Genomic DNA, 24,215 nt, shown 5'->3' with positions numbered 1-24,215 from the left:
CCACTGCAGAGAAGCCACGGGGTGTAGTGGAAAACATGTGGGTTTTGGAATCAAATGGACTTGGACCGCTGTGCTTTGAAATTTTCTGTTCCACAAAAGAGACCTGTACAAGAATGCTCCTAACAGCCTTATGTCTAACAGCCCGGACTGGGAACGGCCCCAGTGTACCTCAGTAGGAAAATGGATAAATACATTATGGTATATTCACCCGTGGAACATGCTTCAGCAATAACAGAGTGAACTTCCAATACACAAAAACACATGAGTGAATCTCAAAACTGTGCCCAGGGAAAGAAGTCCTTACACAACACTACATACTTTATGATTCCATGGCGCGAAGACCTAGAACAGGTGAAGTTAACGCAGGTGAAAAAAATCAGAACATTGGTTGCTTCCAGAGGTTGAGGTGGGAATTGACTCAGAAGAGATATGAAAGAACTTTCGGGAGTGATGGGCATGTTCTGCGACTTCACGGGGGTTGTATGTGCTTTTCTGAAATCATGTCACGGGACCCTTAGGATTGTGCACTTCCTTGTATGTAAAGTGTCGCAAAGAAAACAAAAGAACTTGAACACATATTAAACTCTAGTTAATGATACACGTACCAGAGTATTTCAACTTACTTTGAAATTCATAAAGACTAAGATGGGTGGATGGCTGGATAGAGGGATTGAGGTATAGACAGGTAAACGAGCAAGCATGTTGTAACGTGTTGATTACAGACTCTCCGTTTTCATGTCTTAATGAAAATGTTCATGACAAAACTCTGGAGAGCCTTTTTTGATCTTGGGCATGCTCGTGAGCTTCCCAAATTCAATTTCTGCCAAATGGGAGTGGTAGTACCTCCCACAGTTGTGAAGTAAAAAAATTTCACAAAGAGAGGCCTGTTGTATGGTAGACGTTCACGTGCCTGGCAATGCTGCTTGCCTTCTCTCTGGCCCCCTCTTACCTGTCTTGCCGGTTTATAATATGTAAAAGATACTTCTTTCCGGATTCCGTAGCATTGCCTACGAGCAGGTGGTCTAAAATGGTGTGTAGCACACTGATTGGGGTTATGGGGAATGAGCCGTGTGCTGTCTGTGGAGGATATATTTCTTGAGCAGAGGGACGGCTTTTATGGATGGCGGTGGCTCAGACTCCATGGAGGAGGGACAGCTTGTGGTGGTATTTGCTCCAAAGAGTTGAACGGAAGGGAGTGAGGAAGGACAGAGTGTTACAGGCCATCATCCAAAGGGTTTTCATATTTAAAAACTAAATAGTTCTTCGGGTCACTAAAAGGTCCATTTGTGAGCACACACTTATTTCAGAAGCACTTATCCAGGGGCGCCTGGGTGGCTCCGTTGGTGAAGCGGTTGCCTTCAGCTCAGGTCATGATCCCAACATCCTGGGATCAAGCCCCGCATCGGGCTCCCTGCTCATCAGAGAACCTGCTTCTCCCTCTCCCTCTACTGCTCCCCCCGATTGTGTGCTCTTTCTCTTTCTCTCTCTGCCAAATAAATAAATAAAATCTTAAAAAAAAAAAAAAAAAGAAAGAAAGGAATACTTATCCAGGGTCTACAGCATGCCGGTGTTGTGCCAGGAGCTGGGGCCGCAGAGATGGACGGAGGCGCGCACAGACACAGGTGCCCGGCCTCTCGGAGTTTGCATTCGAGCAGTGCTGAAGCTGGTGGGATTTACAGGAGTCCGTCTGTTAGCCAGCAGGTGTTCACTGCATATTCACTCTGTGCCGGCACTTGGAATACCATAGTGACCCAAACATTCCTCACGCTCTTATAGAGCTTACTATCTAACAGAAAAGCCAAATTTGATCAATCCACACAAATAAATCCACTAAATATAAATTAGAAATGTGCGAAATACTATTTAAGGAGAAGTACAGGTTACATCAGGAAATTTAGGTAGAAAACTATTCCGCTGTCGCCTGGGTGAAAAGAATTTCCCCATTAAACTTTGCTTGGTGTTAGGAGAGGAAGGTGAGCACAGAACGGACCGGGAGAGCCATGGCTCATGCCAAGTGGACAATGGACTGAAGAACAGAATTAGTTATACCAGGAGGCAATGCAGTCAGTCATGTTGTTTGCTCATCCCTTTTGATTTCTTGTTGGTTTATGCCTTTGGAGTTCCAGTATGTTAGGCTACAGAAAGCACAGTGAGAATGGCCTTTAGCCAGACTGAGGAATTCTAGAATTAAGTTGGTCTTCTGTCCCATCCAAGACTACAGCAAACACCCCGACACTTGGATGGTGCCAACAAGTTGCTGGAGGAGACACAGGGTCTGGGATCATTAAATGAAGCAATTACAAGATTGACCTACTGCAAAAACATGCCGCCCCCCGCCGCCCCCCCCCACCCCCCCGGTTCAGGTCACTAGCTCTGAGCAGAAAAGGTAGCAGCGAAGAGCACATGGAGAACTGAGGGCTGATGAGAGGTGTGTGTGTGTCACAGATAGAACTGCTGTTCCTACCATCGTAACACATTCTGGGAACAAGTAAACACTAAAGCATCACTGCGCTACACATTCTTCAGCGGGACGAGCTGATCTGGGCGATTCCCAACCACTCACCTCTGAAGCAAGAGGGGACTGGGCTACGTTCGGAGAACTTCCCTCTTCCAGCACTAGCAGCAGACATACAACAGGTGCAACTAGTATTCAATCTATACTAGTGGAATTACTACAGGTTGCTTTCCATTTGGCCCCCGATTTCCTGGACGGAGAAGAAAACTAGGGAAATATCTAGTGATGAGCAAAGGAAATGTACAGATGAGAAGTTCATTTAGAGCTGTGTTCTGATCCAGCCAAGAAGTCATAAGTGAGTCCTGAGTGGTTCAGCTTCTGTCTCTGGGATCAATCTGCCTCTCTGTCCAGGCAAGAGACTAGGATGAAAGGACATATTTCATGGCATCCTCTTAAAATCAAGAAGGGCCGAAAGGGAAGGAAGCCAAGAAAATCCAAACAGGACAAAGCTGGGAAATTAGGATGTAGGAGAGCGAGGGCATTGGACTGCCTAGCTTCTCAGGCTCAGCCCCTCCACTATCGAGCTATGACACTTTAGGCAAGTTATTCAGCTTCCATTGTCTCTTCTGTAACATGGCGACCTGTTCACAAGTGGGTTATTTTTTTTTTCTTTTTCTCAAAAGAATCATCTTCAAAAAATCACCTGAGTTAATGCCCTTAGCACAATTTCTGGCACATAATAAGTGCTCCATAAATTTTAGTTTTCACTCCTCATGGTTTTCTAAAATGGTCCCAATTTCCTCTCTTAAAATTTTTCACTAAACATGATTTGCTAACTATATAACTGGAAGTAAAATATCACAACTCTGAAAGACCATTTGTATAAATATATTCACAAATCGGGGGGGGGGGAAATCCTTCTTCTCACTCCCTGTTTTTTTGTCTCGGCTATCTATGGCCACTAACACCCACACAATGGGTCATTAGTCCGGTCTCTCTGAATGGAATTACCCTCCTCCCAAACCAGGCTATCATCACAGAACCTGACAGAATATGCAGGGTTGGTTCGTCTCTTAAAGACAACTATGCGTAGATAAACTGGATTACTTTGCTCTAATTCCAGGGTGTAAAAAGTCCAAAGAATCTCAGCAGTCTGGGTCCGTGCATGCTTGGTCTCGGCCTGGATGTGTCTGCCAGGCCTTGCAGAGAAAGAGGACAGACCGCATTCACCTAGAGCAAAATCAGGCTGACACAGTAAAGATGTTTTATGCTTTGTTGAAACAGTAAGTGTCACGACTCTTGGAATAACAGCCGTGCTGAAAAACTGACACACTTTTCCTGCGGGTATGTCTTTGCATAAATTGTTCCCCTCTCTGCAAGAGTAACTGATACCATCTGTGAGCATTCTGGGCCCGTCACTCTCCTTCCCTTTCAAGCTGCCTGTTTCTCTTCTCTGCCTCTTTTCAAAGGTGCAGGCATAGAAGAGCCCCCCGCCCCACCCCCGCACCCCCAGCTAATGGCCAAACACTGAGTCTGAGCTCCGTCCCCAAGCCTTTTAACCCCTTGCTTCCAGCCCGGCATCTGAAGGCGAAAACAATCCTCGGAGCCCGGCCCTCCCCCTGCCTGTGATAGGCTGCCTGGAATAGCGACAGCCTGTGTCACCGAAAAGGGCAAAGCCTTCGGAAATAGAAACAAAGTTGGTTACAAATCACACCGGTTTTTTTTTTCCCACCCTTCTTTAGCAGGCGACCATGGGGAAAGTGACCACTGCTGTCAGAGCGGGCAGCGGGGGCGGCTGGGTGCCGCGGGAGCGCCTGTAACTTCTACGCGACCATGGTACCTGTTGAAAACACCGAGGGCCCCGCTCTGCTGAGCCCGAAGGGGAGAGCGGCCGAGACGGAGGGCAGCGGCACAGCCAGCGGCAGCCGGCATCCTCCCTGGGCCAGAGGTAAAGTGAGGCACGGGCCGGCGGGAGCCGCGTGCTGCCCTCGGCTCTCCCGCGCGTGTGTGTGTGTGTGTGTGTGTGTGTGTGTGTGTGTACACGTGAGCGGGCGAGGTGCGTGAAGAGAAGGGGACAGGATCCGGTGGGAGCGGGAATGACACGGAGCTGTAATGTGCAGATCCAAGTCCCACGACTGGCAGGATGGTCCGTCGACTGTGTTGGCAGAATGTAGAACTCTTTCATTTTGGGACGAGTGACTGGCAAGAGAGTCCCATGTGTAAACACACACACACACACACACACACACACACACACACACACACTTTCTCATTTATTGGCACAAATGGGCAATCTGTAACATTTAGAACCACCGTGTTTTAAATCAGTATTTTCAGTAGGCTTCAGAAAAGTATTAGTTATGTAATCAATGAACACAACTTTCTTTTTTAAGTTCCCAGCCTCCGTTTGTAATGAATTTGTAATGAATTGAAGCCTAAAACCTCTGTTTGATTTGCTCCTGCTCTCTTTCCAACTGGTCTTTCAAACTGAGGTTCCTTTAATACTTTTTCCTTTCGGAGGTGAAATCTGAAAAAATTGTAATTCATGTCAGTGATCTTTGCTCTACCGAATGTTGTTCTTTACTTCCACATGTACCAATCCCACAAACACGCTACGAGCTTTTGGCTATCCTTTCTGACTCTTTCAGTTGCTTCCCAAAGGAATAGAAACTAATCGTAATAGGAAATTAAATCAAACACAAATAATTCTCTCTCTACGGCTTTCCTCAGCTCTGCTCGCCTTCACCATGCCATAGATTCCCAGGTCATAGATCGGAATTTCATGAATAATCCAGAATACTAAATGATTGAAAAGACCTGTACCTTTCCCCTTGCGATGGCTCTATAAAGTTATGTTTGATTCCTGGGTTTGTCTGATTTTGGACTTGAATCCACGACCCCTCTGTCGGAGGCATGGATTGGCTCCTGGGCAATGAGAAGCTGTCGGACTTCCCTACCCTGCTCCCTGCTCAGCTTTTCTCCTGCTTTCCCACTTCTGGTCAAGAGTGACTGTCTGGGGTCATCCTTCAGGATGGCCGAGCCCCTCTCTTACACAGGGCTGCCCCTCCCTCCACGTGTGCTCCCTGGCTCGTTAGTCTCAGGACAGCCCAGGGAAGCTTGTATTTGAGGGCTCAGGGAAAGAACCGCAATGTTCTCTCTGAGTTCCTGAAAGACTGAGCTCCAGAGCCGGCTGAGGTGGCCAAATCAACAAAAGGGTTCACTAAATAGTTGGTGATAATGTCACAAAGAAGAAAAGAAACTTTGTCCTGAGGGGGCCTCTACAGCAACAATTAAAAATGGACTATTTAATTTTGATACAGCTTTGAAAGCACGGTGTACTCATAATAGGTTAAATTGTGCAAGAGCGTAATTACCCTGAAGTAAGGTCACAAGGATTTGTGTTTGGAAAGATGGAATATACGCACAAAATGCAATGTAACGTGCAACTGTTTCTGTTCTAAAGAAATGATAAATGGATAAATACTCTAAGTTATTTTTTAAATTTAATTCTAAATGAACCTTTATTATACAGAAAAGGAAGCCAAAATGGTTCCCCCAAATCTTAAATGAATAAAACTTTGATTTGTGCTATAGTTTCCATTTAGATGAATACAGACATGTTAGTATTACTTGTGTAAATTTTCCTAAATTGTCTGAGACATCTCTTGGTACTCAAAAGTGATTATATCTATATATCTATATATCTATATCTATCTATCTATCTATATCATCTATCTATCTATATCTATGTATCTATCTATATCTATCTATCTATCTATCTATCTATCTATCTATCTATCTATCTAATCTACCGAATGCATAGTGTAGGCTCGCTGTGTGGTTTGGGCTTATACTTTAGTCTGTTTTGTAAAGATGCTGAAGCTTAATGAAATAATGCTTGTCAAATACTTCTTTTGACTTCTTTGTATTTTAAACTTTCATAGTTTCACCCAGGAAATTCAGAGTATTTAAATATGCTCGATAACTATCATTCTAGTCCTACATTTGAAGATACACACTTTTCTATATTCCTAGATGGGAAAATTAAAGCACAAAGAGGAACAAGTCACACAACCCAGGGAGAGATAATTAAATCATTTGAGATACTGAAAAACAAATCAAAACAAAAAATCCTAAACTCCATGATTGCACCCCCAGATCCTGCTCTGCCAACCCCTTCTTCAGCAGGAGAGAATGCTTTGTTCCAGCGACTAGAAGCTAATGAACTTAAATTCATTTTCAAGAGGTTATGACTCAAAGTGCATGTATTTTCCATAAATGCTTTAGTGTTCATAGACATGTATAATTGACCTCATAGTCAGGGTTGAGCTCAATCCTGGTGCCTAGAGCCGACCACAGTACAGGTGATATTAGAAAAGGCACTGCTAGAACATCTCACACGAGGGAGAGAAGACGTGTGGTTGGCCCGAGTTCGTTCAGTGCTGGTGCAAAACTGACCGTGGTGTCTCTGGCCCGGGAGGCCGGATGCCTCCTCCTCCAGCTCAGATGGGTCTCCCAGGCTCTTCTAATTACATGTTTCAAATGCTTGGTTAGAGGAAGGGTTTCCTTAAGGCCCCCTCTATCCCACCAGCACCTGCCCAAAGTTTCAAAACCAAGAACAATATTCATTGTATGAATGCAGGTTCTCAGCCCGGCACGTCCAGCTGCCAAATGCACTAGAACCCAGGTCCCTAGAACGGGACGCACTGACCCGGTTGAAAGGGCTGGGCTTCATCCCCACTAAGACACTTCTCAATCCAAGATGCCACAGCCTGAGCCTCAAGAAATGCACACTGTGCTAATCAGCTGAGTATCCACAGGCGATTGATATGTAAGAGAAGTCATCATGGCACCTCTAAAGAAAAGAGGGAAGGTAGAGTAAAGAAAAACCTGAGGCCAGTGGCTCCCTGCTCCCTTCCCACCCCTTGTATCCCGGAGCAGACTCCTGAGTGGGGCCACATTAGCAAACCACAAGTCCATCACTTCTCTGCTTATGCAGGCCATGGTTTTGAGGTCAGGGCATTTTTACTATGCTCTTACTGAGTCTTGGATTCCCAGGGTTAGCCTAAACCAGGCCCCCTTGAATTCAGTCAGGCTTAGCTTTCTCAGGCTTCTTTGGGCAGCCCCATAGGAAGTTTACTTGTCAGACAGCTGAGGAGACTTTTAGAAGCAAGCTTATCCCCAGGGAAGTGTAAGTCAGGCCAACCAGCTTGACCTCATAACAGAGCCTTGCTTGTGAGAGGGACAGTTCTAACAACAAACCAGTCATTTTGGGAAGACCCAGGGCCTTAGCCATTACCATTTCTCCAGGCTTTCCATATATCAAAGAGTGACAAAACCTGTAACAAAAATTATTGTGTTTTAAAAACACACGTATTTAATAAATTAATGGCTGATAACAACAAAAAGTTATTGTATGCAGCTTGCTATTGCCAAGGGAGTGACGGGATTTACAGACATGTGAATCTGTGAGGGGTTATAGACTCTTTTTGTCTGGGAATAAGACCAGGTTTAAAGATAGCCATCTCTCTTTTCACTTCAGGAAGCTTATCTCTATACTTGTGCATGTAACATCACTTGGAAATCCCATCAAAAGTCTAAACTTGAGGCTTTTTGTGACTGTGAAGTTCCTGCAAGTGGCATCTCCAAGACCTAGAAAGAGAGAAGGCACTAAGCAAACATGGTGTCACCTGTTTCGCCACAAACTCTGGGTGGTGTCTGGCTCACGCAGTCAGGGCTCTTGTTTCTCTTGGGGATCACTGTGACCTGGAGAGGGCAGAGAGGTTGCCACTTGCCACAGACTCACTCCGGGCGGCCATCGCAGCTGCAGACATGCATCAGTGGGCATCTGCAGGTGGCCAGGCCTGGCAGACACCACCAAAGCCTTTATGCAATGTGGTTGACCTGGGGAGGACCGAGGTTATTTAGCAGGCACCAGGGTGCCTGAGCTGGTTTTCCAGCTCATGTCTGTTCGAATAAGTCAATGCCCCATTCCCAGTCATTAAATATTTTTAACATCACCCTTCTGTCTAGCACCCCGACTGCTAGCAGGAGCGGAGGCCTCTGAGATCCCAGGAACAAGCCTAGTGGTAGCCCTTAAGGAGCACTGTTTGTGAATTTTTAACGGGGTACGTTTTAGTGGGCTGGATCTTCTATTACCTGGAAAAAAAAAATCTCAAAATATAGTGAATCCATCCTGGAGCTGCCTAAGGAAACTCCAATTTACATGTGTAAATCAAAGGTGATTCAGCCCACTTTAAAATGCTATTTTTAATTGCCGTAGATGTATGGGATTCTATTTTTCATTCAAGAATGGTTAGTTCTTGAATATGGTTTTGTAGGTAGCATTTTCTCAGTAGTAGGAACTTAAGCAATACTTAGCCTAAGGGTGTGAAATGTTCTGAGAGCTCCCAGTGGTGTTCCATTAGTGCGCAATTAGCTTGTGCCTCTAAGCATTGAAACAGCTATTTACTCAGATTGGGTGAGCAAGCATGGGTTGTATACGATCTTAAATGGAGCAGAGTTGGGGCTCCCTGGTTCAGTTTTTTCTTCATGCACAGTCTTCCGCAAGAAGATGAGTTATTGAATAAAAGAGGGGATGAAAGCCATGTAAAAAGACATTGAGTTATGGTGGTGAGTAAGGGGGCAGGTTGGAATGGGCTTCTTCCCAAGGGGCTGTTTGACCAAATGCCAAATAAGGATAATTTTTCATCCATCTTCCCTCAGAAAGTACCCAATCTCCGTTAAAGGCAAAAGACTTGAAATCGCCCCAGATATTTCCCAGCTGAAACTTTGAGTCAAATATATAATCTTTGTAGTGAAACATAAATTCATAGGGTCCTTTTAAATTTAATTTTGGTTTGTTTTGGCTCATTGGTATCATTTTATTTCCTATGTAACAACCCAGTCATTTATGAACTTGCTAAATGTCTATGCCTCGGTGATAAACTAACTTTTCTAAATAATTTAGGTAGAAGTAATAATAAGACTAAAATAAATGATCATGTTATTTTATTTTTAGTAGCTTTCCTTCTTTTTTGAACAATTACTCACTTTATACCATTTTGCCAAAATATCAGGGAGAAAAATGCAGTCCTTTGTTTTACTTATAAGAGTATTTTTTTTTCCTTGAGTAAATCAAGTGTAATTCACCTTTAAGCTGTTTCATGGTGTTTCCCTTGGAAGTAATTGTTTCTCAGGAACACTCATGACTCAGGTCAGCCTGGCAGAGTGAGGCTCTGGGGGCTGTTGGTTACATTCATATTATTTTCTCCAAAATGTACTCCTGAAATGCAGCTGCTTTTCCACTTTGTGGCAGTTGGAGTTGGTAGCAATGTGCAATGCTCATTTAGAAACCAGCCCGCAATGGCATATCAGCCTCAGATGTGCAAGACTTTTACGAATAGAGAGAAAAGTTGTGATTAAGGTCAATTTGTAAGGTGAGAGAGCATTCCCAAGCTAATGAAATGTTTCGAGTCCATTGGGAAACAAAATTGTTGAAAGCCCCAGGCAAAATCACAGGAAGAATTTTTCATGATGTAAGCCCAGTTATGTAGGTACTGCCAAAAACAAAGGAATTCGAGAATTTATGAAAAGGCATAATTGTTATGCTGGAAACAAGGTATCATTTTACTTCCTGCGCCATCAGTAAGGGAGACTGTTTCAAAGTTTTACTTGCTTGTTATGGCGATTTTACCCCACGGATTCAGACTAAACAAATCCTTGTTGAATAATGATTGTGGGTCAAGTACTTCTTTTATTATCATCCCTTCTTATCTTTACAACAAGCCAACGAGGTAATATTATCCCCGGTTCGCAGATAAGCAAACTGAGGCTAAGAGAAAAACAGCAAACATTACCATGCCGAACGCAGTTTTCTAGCTCATGGATTCTCATAACAACTTTATGAAGTAGGTAATGTTATTATCTATATCTTAGGAATGAGGACACTGGGGAACAGAAAGGTTAAGGGACATGTCACAAGCCAGCTGGTAACTCGTCAGGCACTTTGGTTCCTGACTGTACCTTCACCATTCAGCCCAGGCCCCTCCCAGAGAGAAGCAAAGGGACGTGCTCCAGGAAGCATGGGTAATGTGTGGCAGAATCTCGGTACCCTAAGATCCAACCCGGGGTTTTGCCCACCTGAGGGTTTTGCTCTCTCTACTTCCTGCTCTGTTCTGGGATCTGATCTGGGATTTGGGGTCCCTGTTACACTCATTTCAGAACTTTATTGTTTTTTATTTTAGTTAGTTCCCTAATTTTCCATGCAACACATCTTTGGCTATCAGGTTATAAGTTTCTGGATAAAATATATATTCTGGTACCTATCAGAGTTCTGAGCTGGCCACAAGTACTGTGGGCTTGGGAAATACTGGGCAATTCATAAGTAGTAGGAACTCTGCCTTTCCTCTGTATTTCCATCAGGGATCACATGCATGTGGGACAAGTAACCACCGTCTTGAGCCTTCAAATCCAGATGTAAGCTGGGAAATCTCTCCGCGAAGGGCTCACGGTAACCACCGTGCTGCTCGCACTGTTTATGCAGACGGACCTGTCACCATCTGTGCCCAGCACAGTGGCGGCACATATACATGCTTCATTGTTAAATGGGTAAATGAATTAAGTGTTTGTCCAGCTGAACTAAAGAACATTCTGCTTCAGCAATACTTATTGAGCTGGATACTTCAGAGTGAAAAAAGACACATAAGACATTACCCATGGCTATAGATTTTACCAACTCATCAGAAAGATATGAATCTAAGTAATTAGAAGATGATTGTTTAACCAATGTTAAGTCTACTAAGACTCAGACATGATGCTAGACCCTGCGTCCAGTGGTGAATAAGAGACATGCACGCGATGCAGATGCTTATTACCAGCTGGTGGAGAAGGACAAGAGATGGGGGAACCCACGATGAGGAAGGTAGCCAGATGAACGATGCTCTGCTAAGGACTGGGGGGGGGGAGCTCTGCCAGCTTTTAATGGATTCTGGGAGATAGTAGAGCGAAGCTGAATCAAGAAGGTGTAACTGAGGTCAATGCGTTTACAGAGAGCATTATAAGCTGAGAAAATAGCTTGTGTGCCAGTTTTGAGAAGAGAGAATGGTACATTCGGGGACCTACAGATATTTCTGTATGACGAGAGCACAGAGTTCATCCAGGGGCCAGAGGATGACAAAGGAATCTCAAGATGTAAGCAGGGACCATATCAGGAAACCTTTGTGCTAAGTACCATGAGAGGGAGAATTCTTAGGAAGAGACCGTATCAGTTTAGAGAAACCAAGCCAGTCTCTGCAAGTGATCACAGTGGGGACAGAACTAGGGGCCCTAGAGAGCCTCTCCAGCATGTTGAAACCTGCGAGTTCCTGGGGCCACTATTCTTTTAATATTTCAATAAACAGAGCTCTAGCCCCTATAAGGTTAAATCCACATGCCTCCTTGCTCTCTGCCCCTCTCTGCCAATCCTCAAACACACACTGTATCCCTTATTTTGGGCGAACTTCCTGTCTCCACAGATTGTTAACTTTCACCTCATGCAACTTGTCTTTTCTTTTATCCTTGCTCCAACCCATATGTGGATCACAGCCTTTTTTCCTTCCCATTCTCAAATCCCACTCATATGAGCTCTTTGTGGATCATTACTATGATTTGAAGAGAGCTATAGGGCAATTAGATATTCTATGGGCCCATTCTTAAAAGTCTCCTCTCAAATCCACCATAAGGAATTTCTTGTAAACCAACTTCTGTAAAACCCTGTGGCCTGTGGCTCTCTTGTTTCCTTATGTGGCTTCCCAGCCCCACCCCTCCCCCACAACCTGACAACAAGTCTGGGTATTTTCTTGCATTTCTCCTCTTTCTGGGCATTCTTTGCCATTCTTTCTTGAACTTTCTTTCTCTTGCTCTCTCTGTCTGTCTGTCTTTCTCTCACACACACACATCAAAATTTGTCCTTTATATTATATGAAACATCTTGGCTTTTCTTCTTCTCTCTCTTTCCCATAGTCTTGTATGTTACCAACTTGCCCCATGCACCTCTCCCTTAACACCCAGGAGACCATCCAGGTATTTACGTTTAGTAAATAAAGTGCCCTTCCTAAGAGTTTTACATCCACAGGCTTTACAATATTATTTGTTTCTTCCCAGTGTATTTCCTTAATTTAAAAATTTTAAATGCACTACGGATGATTCACAGTCATTTTCAGATATGTAGACTCCTTTAACAACTCCTGCAACAACTTTATTTTTTTTAATTTTTTTTTAAAGATTTTATTTATTTATTTGACAGAGAGACAGCCAGCGAGAGAGGGAACACAAGCAGGGGGAGTGGGAGAGGAAGAAGCAGGCTCCCAGCAGAGGAGCCCGATGTGGGACTTGACCCCGGAATGTCAGGATCACGCCCTGAGCCGAAGGCAGACACTTAACAACTGCGCTACCCAGGCGCCCGTCCTGCAATAACTTTAAATCCTCACATCATACTCTTTGCAGTTTGTTATTTATCTATTTATTTATTTATTTTAAAGATTTTATTTATTTATTTGACAGAGAGAGACAGTGAGAGAGGGAACACAAGCAGGGGGAGTGCGAGAGGAAGAAGCGGCTCTCAGCAGGGACCCCGATGCGGGGCTCGATCCCAGGACTCTGGGATCACACCCTGAGCCAAAGGCAGATGCTTAACAACTGAGCCACCCAGGCACCCCTCGCAGTTTTATATTTATATATTGGAAAATACAGACTGATAGAGAGTTACTGTGCAATCACTGGCACTTTGAATTTTTTTTTACATTTTTTTCATCATATCTGCATACGTTTGAAATCTTAAAGTACAGAGATGTATATTACTATTGTTTTCCAACGTTCACTAATCATTGATGGGATGAGGATCCTTTGTAAAGACTTTGTTAATTCTCGAATGTCCGTAGCTCACCACAGCTCACACACACTGAGAGCCCCGTCCAGGAAACCTCAGAGGTCTCTAGATGACGTGGTTGCTGGTTTGTTCTGCACATTCACTCCCCGCCCCTTACTTGTCTATTGAAAATATCCGTTAAAACATGGAAAGAGAGGCAACATGACAAAAGCATGAAAGCCATCTATATTCATCAGTGAGTTAGCATTTAACCCTAAATAAGATGCAAACATGGGCCTAATGCATAAAAGGCAGTAAAATTTTAGCTGTGCACATCCTCCCACTGGGTATCCCTAATTGAGAGAATTTTCAGGAGCCAGCTGAAAGGAAGTCATCTCCACAGACCCCTGGAGCCGCACTGGCAGAGGGTTGAAGTTTTGCTTCACAGTCCCATCTTCTCAACCATCCTGTTACCATTACTTCTCTTTCTCTCTCAGGGGCTACAGTTTTCAGGATGTCAGCAACTCTGGGCAGGTAGGAAAGACAGCTCATTGCATTCCAGAACAAGAGATCAGTGTTAGGAAAGGACAAAGGCCGGATGAGCCCCTGGAATGGTGCCTTCCAGAAGCTGTAGTTTGGCAGGTCCTGGTTTTGACAAGCAAAGAACTACAGGCTCCTTTAAATCATGCAGGAATCATATCTCTTATTCCTAGTCAGGGGTCCAAAAAATGGAAGCAAAAAAATTCCTTCCTCAGTCCAGTGGAGTCACACCAGAAAAATAATTTCCAGACATCAGAAATTTGGCCAGCAGCTGTGGTGTCGTTTTGAGTGTTGGTGAGGTCCAGAGCCGACAGCCAAGAAAGAATTCTTGAGAAGTCTTTGTGCAAAAAGGTGGTTTTATTCAAGCACGGGGGCAGGACCCATGGGCAGAAAGAGCTGCCGCACCAGGATTGTGAGGGGTGACCTATTATATACTTGGGAGTTAGGAGAAGTAAGGAAAAGGAGGTTTTCAAAAGAACTTTTTTATGCTGAAAAGGACCTAGAAGATACTGGAGGCCTTGCCATTGTCAGATTAAGGTGGTTTTTCTCTCTAGTAAAGCATTGACATGAAGACAGTGGGGGTTTCCTTCTGGAAGTTAGGTTATTGATAAGAATGCATTTTTCTTGTTAATCACTAAGACAGTTCGTAAACTGAGAGAGGCTCCTGTCTTTTTGGACTGTGATCTCTATTCGTTAACCATTTGTTTTTGGTTTTGTTTTTTTTTTTTCCCTTCCCTTAGTCTTAGGGCAGCCCGGTGCTCCTGAGGAACGTCACACAGATCCCACCTGGTGGGGGGGTGCGGGTGTCAGCCTGTGCATTGCCCTCTGCTGGCCGTCTGCTCCCTCATCAGCTGCACATGTCAGTTGCTCCTCCTGGCCCAGCTAAGACGAGCTCCCAGCTGCACCCGGTGGCTAGAATGAGGTGTGTCAGCCACTGAAAACCCAACAGCTGCTCTAACTCCCTTCTCATTTTCTGCCTTTCCTATCTGTGGAACTAAAATATTCAGACACTCATGTCTCAGTCTCTCTTGCCAAGATGGACCATGAAACCCACTGGGTCTGGCCAAGGAGACATTAGGGTGAGTCTTTAGCTGGGTCTGAAAATTAAACTGGCAAAGACAGATTAGAGGAGAAAAGCATTCACATGTGTTTCATGTACGTTCTACGTGACACGGAGCCTTCGCCAGGAAACAGAGACTGTAAGAAATGGCTAAGCCTGAGCGTTTGTATGCTGGGTTTGATGAAGAGTGGACAGCCACGGAGCAATATGGCAGGTCAAGCTGTCCGAGGTAAATGTAGGAAACTAGGGGAGGCTTTGCAACGCCTGTTTGTTCGAATCCTTCGTGGCCTCTCTGTGTCTTCAGAGAAAAGATTGCTCCCTTCCTCTGGGTGTAGAGAGGGCCCCTCTCATGTGAGGGTTTGTTACCTGCTTCAGAAGAGAAGGGCAGGGGGAAGGTCAGAGGGACCCTCCTGCTTCTGCCATTTTCTCAAACTCTTTCAGCTTAACATAGTCAGTAAGCTAAGGTACCATGTTTTAGGGGTAGCATATCCTGAAACCCATCATCTTCCATGGTGCTTCTGGAAAGTTCCCTCCCTGATAAAAGGAAAAAGGCCTTGTCCCACGTCTTCTTCCATTGTCACCTGCCTTTGAATTTGGTTGTGAGAGAATTTTATGCCTGGAGCTGCGGCAGCCACCTTGCACATATGGTGACAAATCAGGGACAAAAGCCAACCCTCTGAGGAGGCGGGAACAGAAGGATGGATAGAGTGTGAATCCTTGGAGACACCAAACTCAACTTGGTCTTCTCGCTAATTAAACAGTAAATGCCACAATGTTTTAAACCCTTGTTTTTTAGGTTTTGGTTTCTTGCAGCCAAAAATATCATAACTGATCTGGGGGCTGGGTAAAGAGAAGACTGCAAATCTGGCCATTGGCAAGTCCATTTTAAAAACAAAGGCAAGGGATGCATTTTAAGATTTCTTTTTTAAGGGAACATGCGTAAGTTTGGGAAAGCATCTGGTTTCTGTTCTCTGTAATTTTTGTAAAAGTGGACTCTGAAAAAAGAGATTAGGACCATGTCTGACAATGGAAATAAATCGAGGTGAAGACGGGGCCGAGGACAGAGGTGTAGACAGAACTGTGTGAAACTGTAATAACTGTGAGGACACAAAAGCTGCAGGTGCAAAATTATTATCTGAAATCTGTGACGTGGAAGATAAATGGGAGACACTCTTCTAGGTGCACATAGAAAGGACAAGAAGACGGAGATAGGAAATGAGATGAATATATACAACGAACACATAAATAATGACTACTAAACAAATAGGGGGGAAACCCCAAATTCTAGAAGTCTTTTCTCAATAGAAGGACTCAGGTAGGAGCAGCAGAATTTGGAAGAAGCAAGCGCCCAGACTTATCCTCGTGAAAGTCCCACACCGAAGGAGGGAAGGAAGGGGGGGAAGCGAAAGACAAATGAGTGGAAAGAAGAAAGAAAGAAAGAAAGAAAGAAAGAAAGAAAGAAAGAAAGAAAGAAAGGAAGGAAGGAAGGAAGGAAGGAAGGAAGGAAGGAAGGAAGGAAGAGAGGAAAGAAGGAAAGCTCTACATGTCATCAGCAGACGAAGAGAATGAACAGAGCAAGAGGCAGGGAAGGGCGAATAAGCCCATGTAAACCATGTCCCCTCTGGGTACCTGCCCAGCCCACAGAAGTCGGAGAAGATTGGTTTCAGGGAAGTGTGTCTGTACAGCCACTACTGAATCAAACCCAAGATTTGACAAATGAAAAAGAAAGCAAAGTCAAACAATAGCAGGTGTAGCGGGAGGCTGAGTTTCATTGTATTCTGAAGAGGGTTAGGGGGCTGAGGAGGGGGAGAGTGCTGAGATGAAGGCTAATGCCCAGGATTTACCACGGAAGGGGGCCCCGCACATGGTCTAGGGCCAAGAGGCAGCACCTGGGACCTTTGGCAGCTGGTGGAACAGCACACGTCAACCCTCCATGGGTCTGGGGGAGCTCTCTGGCTACGCCGGCGCTCCTTCACGCAACATCCGATAGTCTGTACTGAGCGCTCGTGTCAGGCCCCGTGTGGGTCCCTTGATGGTGACACTCCTACTCTCAAGGTGCCCCCGATCTAAGGCAGGTGACAGGCTTAACTAAATATAATCCAGGGTGCTGTGAAGTCACGGAAGGAAAGGCAAGGGAGAGAAAAGCAATCAATGCTAACTGAAGAGAGGCCATCTGGAAAGGTTTTGTAGAGAAGGGGAGTCTCAAACTGTATCTTCAGAGATGACTCAGATTTCCCTAGGCTCTGAAGTTCGGGGAGACATGCCGTGAGGGGGAACAGCTGAAGAGGAGCTCAAGTCCAGGAAAGTGAGTGGCATTTTCCAGAAACAGCAAGGGGTAGGAATGGGCTGAAGACCTGGTGCCTGGAGACCGCTGTGCAGCCTGGAAACCTGAGTCCCCAATGGGGCTGCTGCAGTCTGAACATCTAGAGAACAAGTCCGCACACGGGGCGGGTGCTTCATAAAGTATAAATGTACACGTGGTAATGAAACAATGTATGGTCTCTTCGGCGGTGCTAAATGACCAGGCTAATAATAGTGCTGGAAGCTTTATGGAAACGCTAATACTATGCTGCTCAAATGCTAAGCATTTATGTAAATATGAGGTTGTATATGCTGACTGTTGCATAATACGATATATTCATCTTAGTCTACTGACAGAACCTTGGGCAGGAGAGGACCAGGGATCCGTATTCTGGAGTGCTATCATTCATTCTTTTATTCAATCACTCAACAAACATTCATTGAGCATTGACCTTGTGCCAACGACCATAGATGAGAATACAGATAGAAAGAAAGCAGAGTTCTTGGCTTTAAGGACTTTCAGTTTAGTAGGAGAAGACAAATGGGTAAATAAATGAGCACCTTGAAAGATGACAGGTGCCCTAGAAACACATTCTTTGGGCAGGAGGAGCACCGAGGGGTTAAGGGTGAGGCTGCAGAATAAAGCAGAGCAAGGTGGCCTTCCTGGGGGAGGTGGCGCTTGAAATGACTCTTGAAAGATGAGTTGGGATAAAAGATACTCAGGGAGGAGGAGTGAAGAAAGGTGGTAGCCACACCTGCAAGGCCATCTGGGGACCACTGCAAGTTTTTCTTGAGCATAACATGAAGGAGGGGGAAATTTCTGAAGCATTCTCATGGGCCCACGCTGTCTAATCCCCTGGCTGCCCGCCACAAGAACGTGCGTGCACATGCTCTGCCGCGTGCTGCGGGGTTTAGTGAGCCGGCAGGTGTTCACTGTGTGTCCGTGATGTGCTTAGGCTGTAGCAGGCATATGGGGAAGGAAGGAAAGCAGAGAGTAGGCAGAAACTCAAATATTATGGAAAATTGAGCGTCTCGTGTGCCAGCCAGTTACAGCGTGGCTTCCTGTGAGTCACCACGAGTGGCCGACAATGCAGCCATTGTGGCCTCGCCCAGCCCGCGGGGCTCCTGCCTTCTGCGTCCTCCATGTGGGTCTCAGGGCGTTCACGTGAAGCCCCTTGCTCATGACTGCATCTCCCATGAGCCGTCTTACTTTCTTACCTTGTTATAGAATCATCATTGCACCAGAAGGTTCACTGCTGGGCTTGCAGCCAAGCAGCAAGACACAGAGGGAGGCATGACCCAAGGGCCTGCGGGCACCAGTTGCAAGTGGCTTCATGACATCTGCAAAAGCCGGAGAAGTCTCTGTGGCCCCTTGGAGAAGATGAATGTGAAGAAAGGGGCCCTGTGAAGCAAGGCCATGAGCAAAAACGGGTGGAAATGCTAAATTTCACCAAGAAAGTGAAGTGCGAAGTGTTTGACTTTAGGGCTGGATGTTCTTTGAAAAACACCCGTTGTAATTCCTCATCCTACCCTCTCCTCTAGCTCTGGCTGCTTCTTCTGGACCCAGCGAGCTGCCCAAACTCTCCCATCTGTGTTTAGGCAAACATAAACCCCACTTTCCAGCCACGCGCTCGTTCTTCCTGTTCGTGGCCAGATTTCTTGGAGAAGTTCTTTCTCCCTTTTGGCTTCTGTAGGATAATGCCTTGCTTTTATCATCATCAACCAAAACGTAGACAGAAAAAAAACCCCACTTTTTATGTCTCTCTTCATTGTTTTTATAGGCTAAAATAGCACCAGGAAATTGTCCTGTGGTGGAAGTCCTACAGTGTCACGGGGCTGTAGTCCCGGGGCCCTAGGGACTGACCTTCCACAGGCTACTGTGGGCAAGTGGGCATCATGAAGACTGTACAGGAACGTCAGCAGTAATAAGTAGCAACACCGAGATGAGAGAAATGTGTTTTGGTCAAGAATATCACAGGGAAGATAAACTCTTCAAATAAGATACAGATAGTTCAGACCTCAGCTTAATTCTGTGGCATATAACCCATGTTGGTAGGCCCCCTGATGTAGGAATAGGCTCATAGAATATCTTGTGCACCTTTTTAAGCTTTTCAAGGCCACCCCCTAGACAGATGACAGATAGATAGATAGATATGTGATATACAACATTTTTTTAGAACTTGTAATTTTATAAAAAGAATTTTTAGTAATTCATATGGAAATAATTTTATTATATTTCTGAAGAATTATATGCAGTGGTAGCGGCTGGGTCTCCAGAGGGACATTGACAAACTGGGATGGTTTCCAGACCCTTTACACACATCCCAATTTGTCGGTGTCCCGTGAACCCTGACTAAAAGAACAAGGCATGTGAAGCTAAGTCCAGAAAATGGACAAAGAAACTGGATCCCTCTCCCGTCAGGAGCATTTCCCCCACAATATAAGAAGCAGGCTTTGTGACTTGCCCCACCCCTCACAGCCACTGCTCCTCACCTCACCACCTCAGACTCTGTCTGAAGTAGGGTGATAGAGCATCAAAGGAAGGGACTCTTGTACCTCAGGAGGTCTTTTTTTTTTTTTTTTTGGTAGGGCAGCCCTATTTCCCACCTAATAAAGAGGGAAAACAAGGAAGGGGAAGGAGAAGGGCAAGGTGCCAAGGACAATCTTGTGCTACTCAAGCAGTTCCGGAGTCTGTTCCGCCATGTCCTTGACTCAGTATCCTCATGCTGCCCTGTGTCACTCAAAATCCCCTCCTGGGGTGCCTCCCACAGTCGGCCTTATTAGTGTTTCATTCTCCAATGACCCTCATTTCTTTAATCTGAGTATCAGAGACCAATTGCCAAAGCACATAGAAGCTAATCAATATGCCCAACATAGATAAAACGATAAGTAACGATACGAAGCAATACAATATCCTTATCCAAATGTGAGGATTTGACCTGATTCTCCTTGGGGTGGAGAAATATGTTGCTCTACCACATTTGGTGAGTGTGTGTGTGTGTGTGTGTGTGAGAGAGAGAGAGAGAGAGAGAGAGAGAGAGAGATGAGGATTTAAGATCACAATGGGGGAAAATCTGTGGAAATTTAGGACATGAATGAGTATAAGAGAGTACTTTGAAGTAATTTTGCAATTAAAAATTACAGCAGTGCATAATAAATGATAGATAATAGAGATATCACCAGAATATTAAGTTTCTTGGGGGACAACTACGTAACTACATCTGGTTTCTTTCATTGCTACAGATATGCCTTCCAGTACCTAGGAAAATGTCTGCCATGTACTGGTACTAAATATTTGCTTTCTGATTAGCTAGATAAATTACTGATTTAATTTCAATTTAATGGTTTGTGTTCACTGTGCTCATGAATTAATTTTATATTACTGTGGATTATTGCATTTTTATTTGTTCCTCCATCTAACTATTTAATCCTTTTTAGATTTATTTTTTGAAGTCACCTATGTCCCAGGATTCTGGAGATGGAAAATGCCTTGGCTATTTCTGATGGGAAGAGATTCAGACCAACTTTATTTGATCTGCTTCTTTTCCTAGAGCTGAACAGCATTTTTTAACCCCCTGCAATGGTAGGGTTAAATAGCCCTCGCTTAGCCTGTGATGAATGTGTGTCCACACACATTTCTAGTCCATTCTATACACATCTCAGTTCTTTTCTTCTCCATCTCCTTGCTGTTGTCTCCTCTTTTAAATGTTGGCATTCCCTAGGCCCCAGTCCTATTCCTGTTTCTCCTGTTCCTCTGTTGATCTCCCTAAGTGATCTCATTCATTCCCATGACTTTAAATCCTAGATACATGCTGCTGAATCCCAAAAACGTATCTCCAACCTTGACTTACCTTTTAAGCTTCAAATCTGTATATTAGTCTGAATTGACATTTTTAACTGAAGTTCTTATAGATAAAACAACTAAAACATTTCAGTAAATATAAAACAGAACTTCTGATTTCTACTCCTCCTTTTACCCTCAGTCATAACCAGTTCTCTTCTCAGGCCTCCTTCAGTAAGTATATTGCCCTGAACAATATATAGGCCCGTAAACAGGGTATTGGACATTGTGAAATCACCCAACCAATGGCTCAAACCATGGAGCCATCTAGGGTTCTGACCCACCTCTTCACCTTCTAATTCCAATTCATGAACAAGTGTAGTCGTTATTACCTCCAAATTCCCTTGAATCTGTCTCTTTGTCTCCAGGTCTACTCTGAACATGCAAGTCTAAGCTACCAATATCTCTTGTTAACTCTAAGGCAACATACTCCTCCCTGATATCAGTCTTGCTCCTGGAAGAACCAGTCTGCACCCAGCAGCAAGAAACTTGGTGTCAGTGCCCCCATACCGTTTAGTGTGCATTGACCCCTTTAGACTCGGAAAACCATAAAAAGTTGTCACTGACTTGCAGGGCCCTGTTTGAAGTGTCCCCTCTATCTCTATCCAAATTTAGTGGATCCTATTCAGCTCTCCAAGCTGATGCGTCCCACATATGATGTACTGGCTGTCCAGCAGTTCCAAATACATGCTTTCCTGTGTCACACCTTGCAAACTATTGTTTCCTGTGCCTGCAATGCTCTTCCCTTGATTAGTTTTTGTTTTGTTTCTTTTCTGTTTTGACAAGTTACAAATATACAAAAACGTCCACATACCTACTTCTGAAAATTAATGACTGTTAACATTTTGCTATTTTTCCTCAGTTTTTCACATTAAAATAATAAAACAATATGAAGTCTCTTTTGTTCTTCTTCCCCCCACATTCCATTCCCCTGCCTCCTTCCTCGGAGCAAGTAATGGATGTTGGTGGGATGTCCCTCCCCTGCTTCCATTTCTTTCTTCCTTCCATCTGGTACAACCTTAACTTTGTTAAGGCACACATGAGCACACTGACACACAGACACACACACACCCAATACCCTCATAGGTTTCAGCAAGAGCCAACTGTGGCCGGATGTGGCCAAGGACATATGAGGGCAGTGTTCCTGGAGGCTGTGCTTCATTTCAGCCCAGGCTACACAAGGGGAAGCCTGTAGCACTTCTTGAGACTTCTGCCCTCTCTACTCTGCCTCAAAGGTTTGCCCTTAGAGAACAGCCTGCAGCGGGACCCGAGGAACCCGGCTGTCTGAATTTCGGATCCAACGCCAAAGCAGGAACTAAACAGTGTTCTTGTTTGTTCAGTCTTCATCATCTGTCATCTGCTTATCTCGCATAGCTGTCTGCTAGTAACTAAAAACAACATCAGCATCACAAATAAAAGGAAGTGACTTCCTCCATGTCTCCACCCTCTCCTCCCAAAAATGAAAGAAACAGGATATTTCCTTTTACATCTAATCATTTTTGTTAATATATTACTTTACTATATTTATGTGTGTGCTTATAGTCAGGGCTCTGAAAAACTTACTTATACAAGGTTAAGTCTCCATTCAGACATAAAGTTATTTATATAACAGTGCAGAACTGACCTCTCTGTCTCTTCTCTCTGCCCGTAGGTTGCGGCATGTTTACTCTCCTGTCATCTGTCACTGCTGCTGTCAGCGGCCTCCTAGTGGGTTATGAACTTGGGCTCATCTCTGGGGCCCTTCTTCAGATAAGAACCTTATTAGCCCTAACCTGCCACGAGCAGGAAATGGTTGTGAGCTCCCTCCTCATCGGGGCCTTGCTGGCGTCCCTCACTGGAGGGGTCCTGATTGACAGGTATGGAAGAAGGTCTGCCATCATCTTGTCATCCTGCCTCCTTGGACTCGGAAGCCTAATCTTGATACTCAGTCTATCTTACGCGGTTCTCATCGTAGGCCGCATTGCTATAGGGGTTTCCATTTCGCTCTCTTCAATTGCCACGTGCGTTTACATCGCAGAGATCGCTCCACAACACAGAAGAGGTCTTCTTGTGTCCCTGAATGAGCTGATGATTGTCATTGGCATACTTTTCGCCTACATTTCAAATTACGCGTTTGCTAATGTTTCCCAGGGCTGGAAATACATGTTTGGTCTTGTTATTCCCTTGGGAGTTTTGCAAGCAATTGCAATGTATTTTCTTCCTCCAAGTCCCCGGTTTCTGGTGATGAAAGGACACGAGGAAGCTGCTAGCAAGGTTCTCAGAAGGTTGAGAGCCATCTCGGACACAACGGAGGAGCTCACTGGGATAAAATCTTCCCTGAAAGATGAATATCAGTACAGTTTTGGGGATCTGTTTCGATCAAAGGACAACATGAGGACCCGGGTAATGATAGGCCTGACACTGGTATTTTTTGTCCAAGTCACCGGTCAGCCAAACATATTATTCTATGCATCAACTGTTTTGAAGTCTGTTGGCTTCCAAAGCAATGAGGCAGCCAGCCTTGCCTCCACGGGGGTCGGAGTTGTCAAGGTCATCAGCACCATCCCTGCCACTCTTCTTGTGGACCACGTTGGGAGCAAAACCTTCCTCTGTGTTGGCTCCTCAGTGATGGCAGCTTCACTGGTGACCATGGGCATCGTGAATCTCAACATCCCCATGAACTTCACCAATATCTGCAGAAGCCATAGCCCCATCAACCAGTCATTGGATGAGTCTGTGTTTTATGGGCCAGGAAACCTGTCAGTCAGTGATGACACTCTCAGAGAGCGCTTTAAGGGGATCACTGCCAACACCAGAAACTCCTTAATGCCCACGAAAAATGACATGGATAAGAGAGGGGTGACGACCTTACCAAATGCTGGACTGAGCCAAGCTGAATACCAGATAGTCACAGACCCTGCAGACGTCCCAGCTTTCTTGAAATGGCTTTCCTTAGCCAGCTTGCTTGTTTATGTTGCTGCTTTTTCAATTGGTCTAGGACCAAGTAAGTATTTTATTTTTTATTCCTTCCTTTGCCCTTATGAATGTTAACATACTGCTTTTGACCATCAGAGCATCTTATGGCTGTGGTACTTTTTACATAAAACTACTAGAAGTAAGATGGGATAATACTGGCCACCTGATGTTTCTACTAATGTGGAAAGTATGCTTAGCTCATACTTCCTTTCTGAAA

General features: G+C 44.7%; 1 protein-coding gene across 3 annotated transcripts in view; it reads left to right on the top strand.

Moving 5' to 3' along the window:
* The first annotated feature begins 4,124 nt into the window (after positions 1-4,124).
* The window catches only part of SLC2A12 (solute carrier family 2 member 12), a 56,897-nt gene continuing 36,806 nt past the window's right edge, over positions 4,125-24,215 (top strand). Inside the window, exons 1-2 of one of the 3 annotated variants that reach the window (XM_040627814.1) lie at positions 4,125-4,403; positions 22,695-24,026. In XM_040627814.1, the coding sequence (XP_040483748.1) occupies positions 4,289-4,403; positions 22,695-24,026 (1,447 nt within the window). In that variant the 5' untranslated portion in view covers positions 4,125-4,288. The remainder of the gene's footprint in view (positions 4,404-22,694; positions 24,027-24,215) is intronic. The other 2 variants (XM_040627813.1, XM_040627812.1) reach the window with 2 other exon arrangements.

The sequence above is a fragment of the Ursus maritimus genome, unplaced genomic scaffold (genome assembly GCF_017311325.1).
Source record: "Ursus maritimus isolate PB19 unplaced genomic scaffold, ASM1731132v1 scaffold_13, whole genome shotgun sequence".
NCBI lineage: Eukaryota > Metazoa > Chordata > Mammalia > Carnivora > Ursidae > Ursus > Ursus maritimus.
The sequence above is the reverse complement of the archived record's forward strand: the minus strand, read 5'-3'. Positions and strand labels throughout refer to the sequence as shown.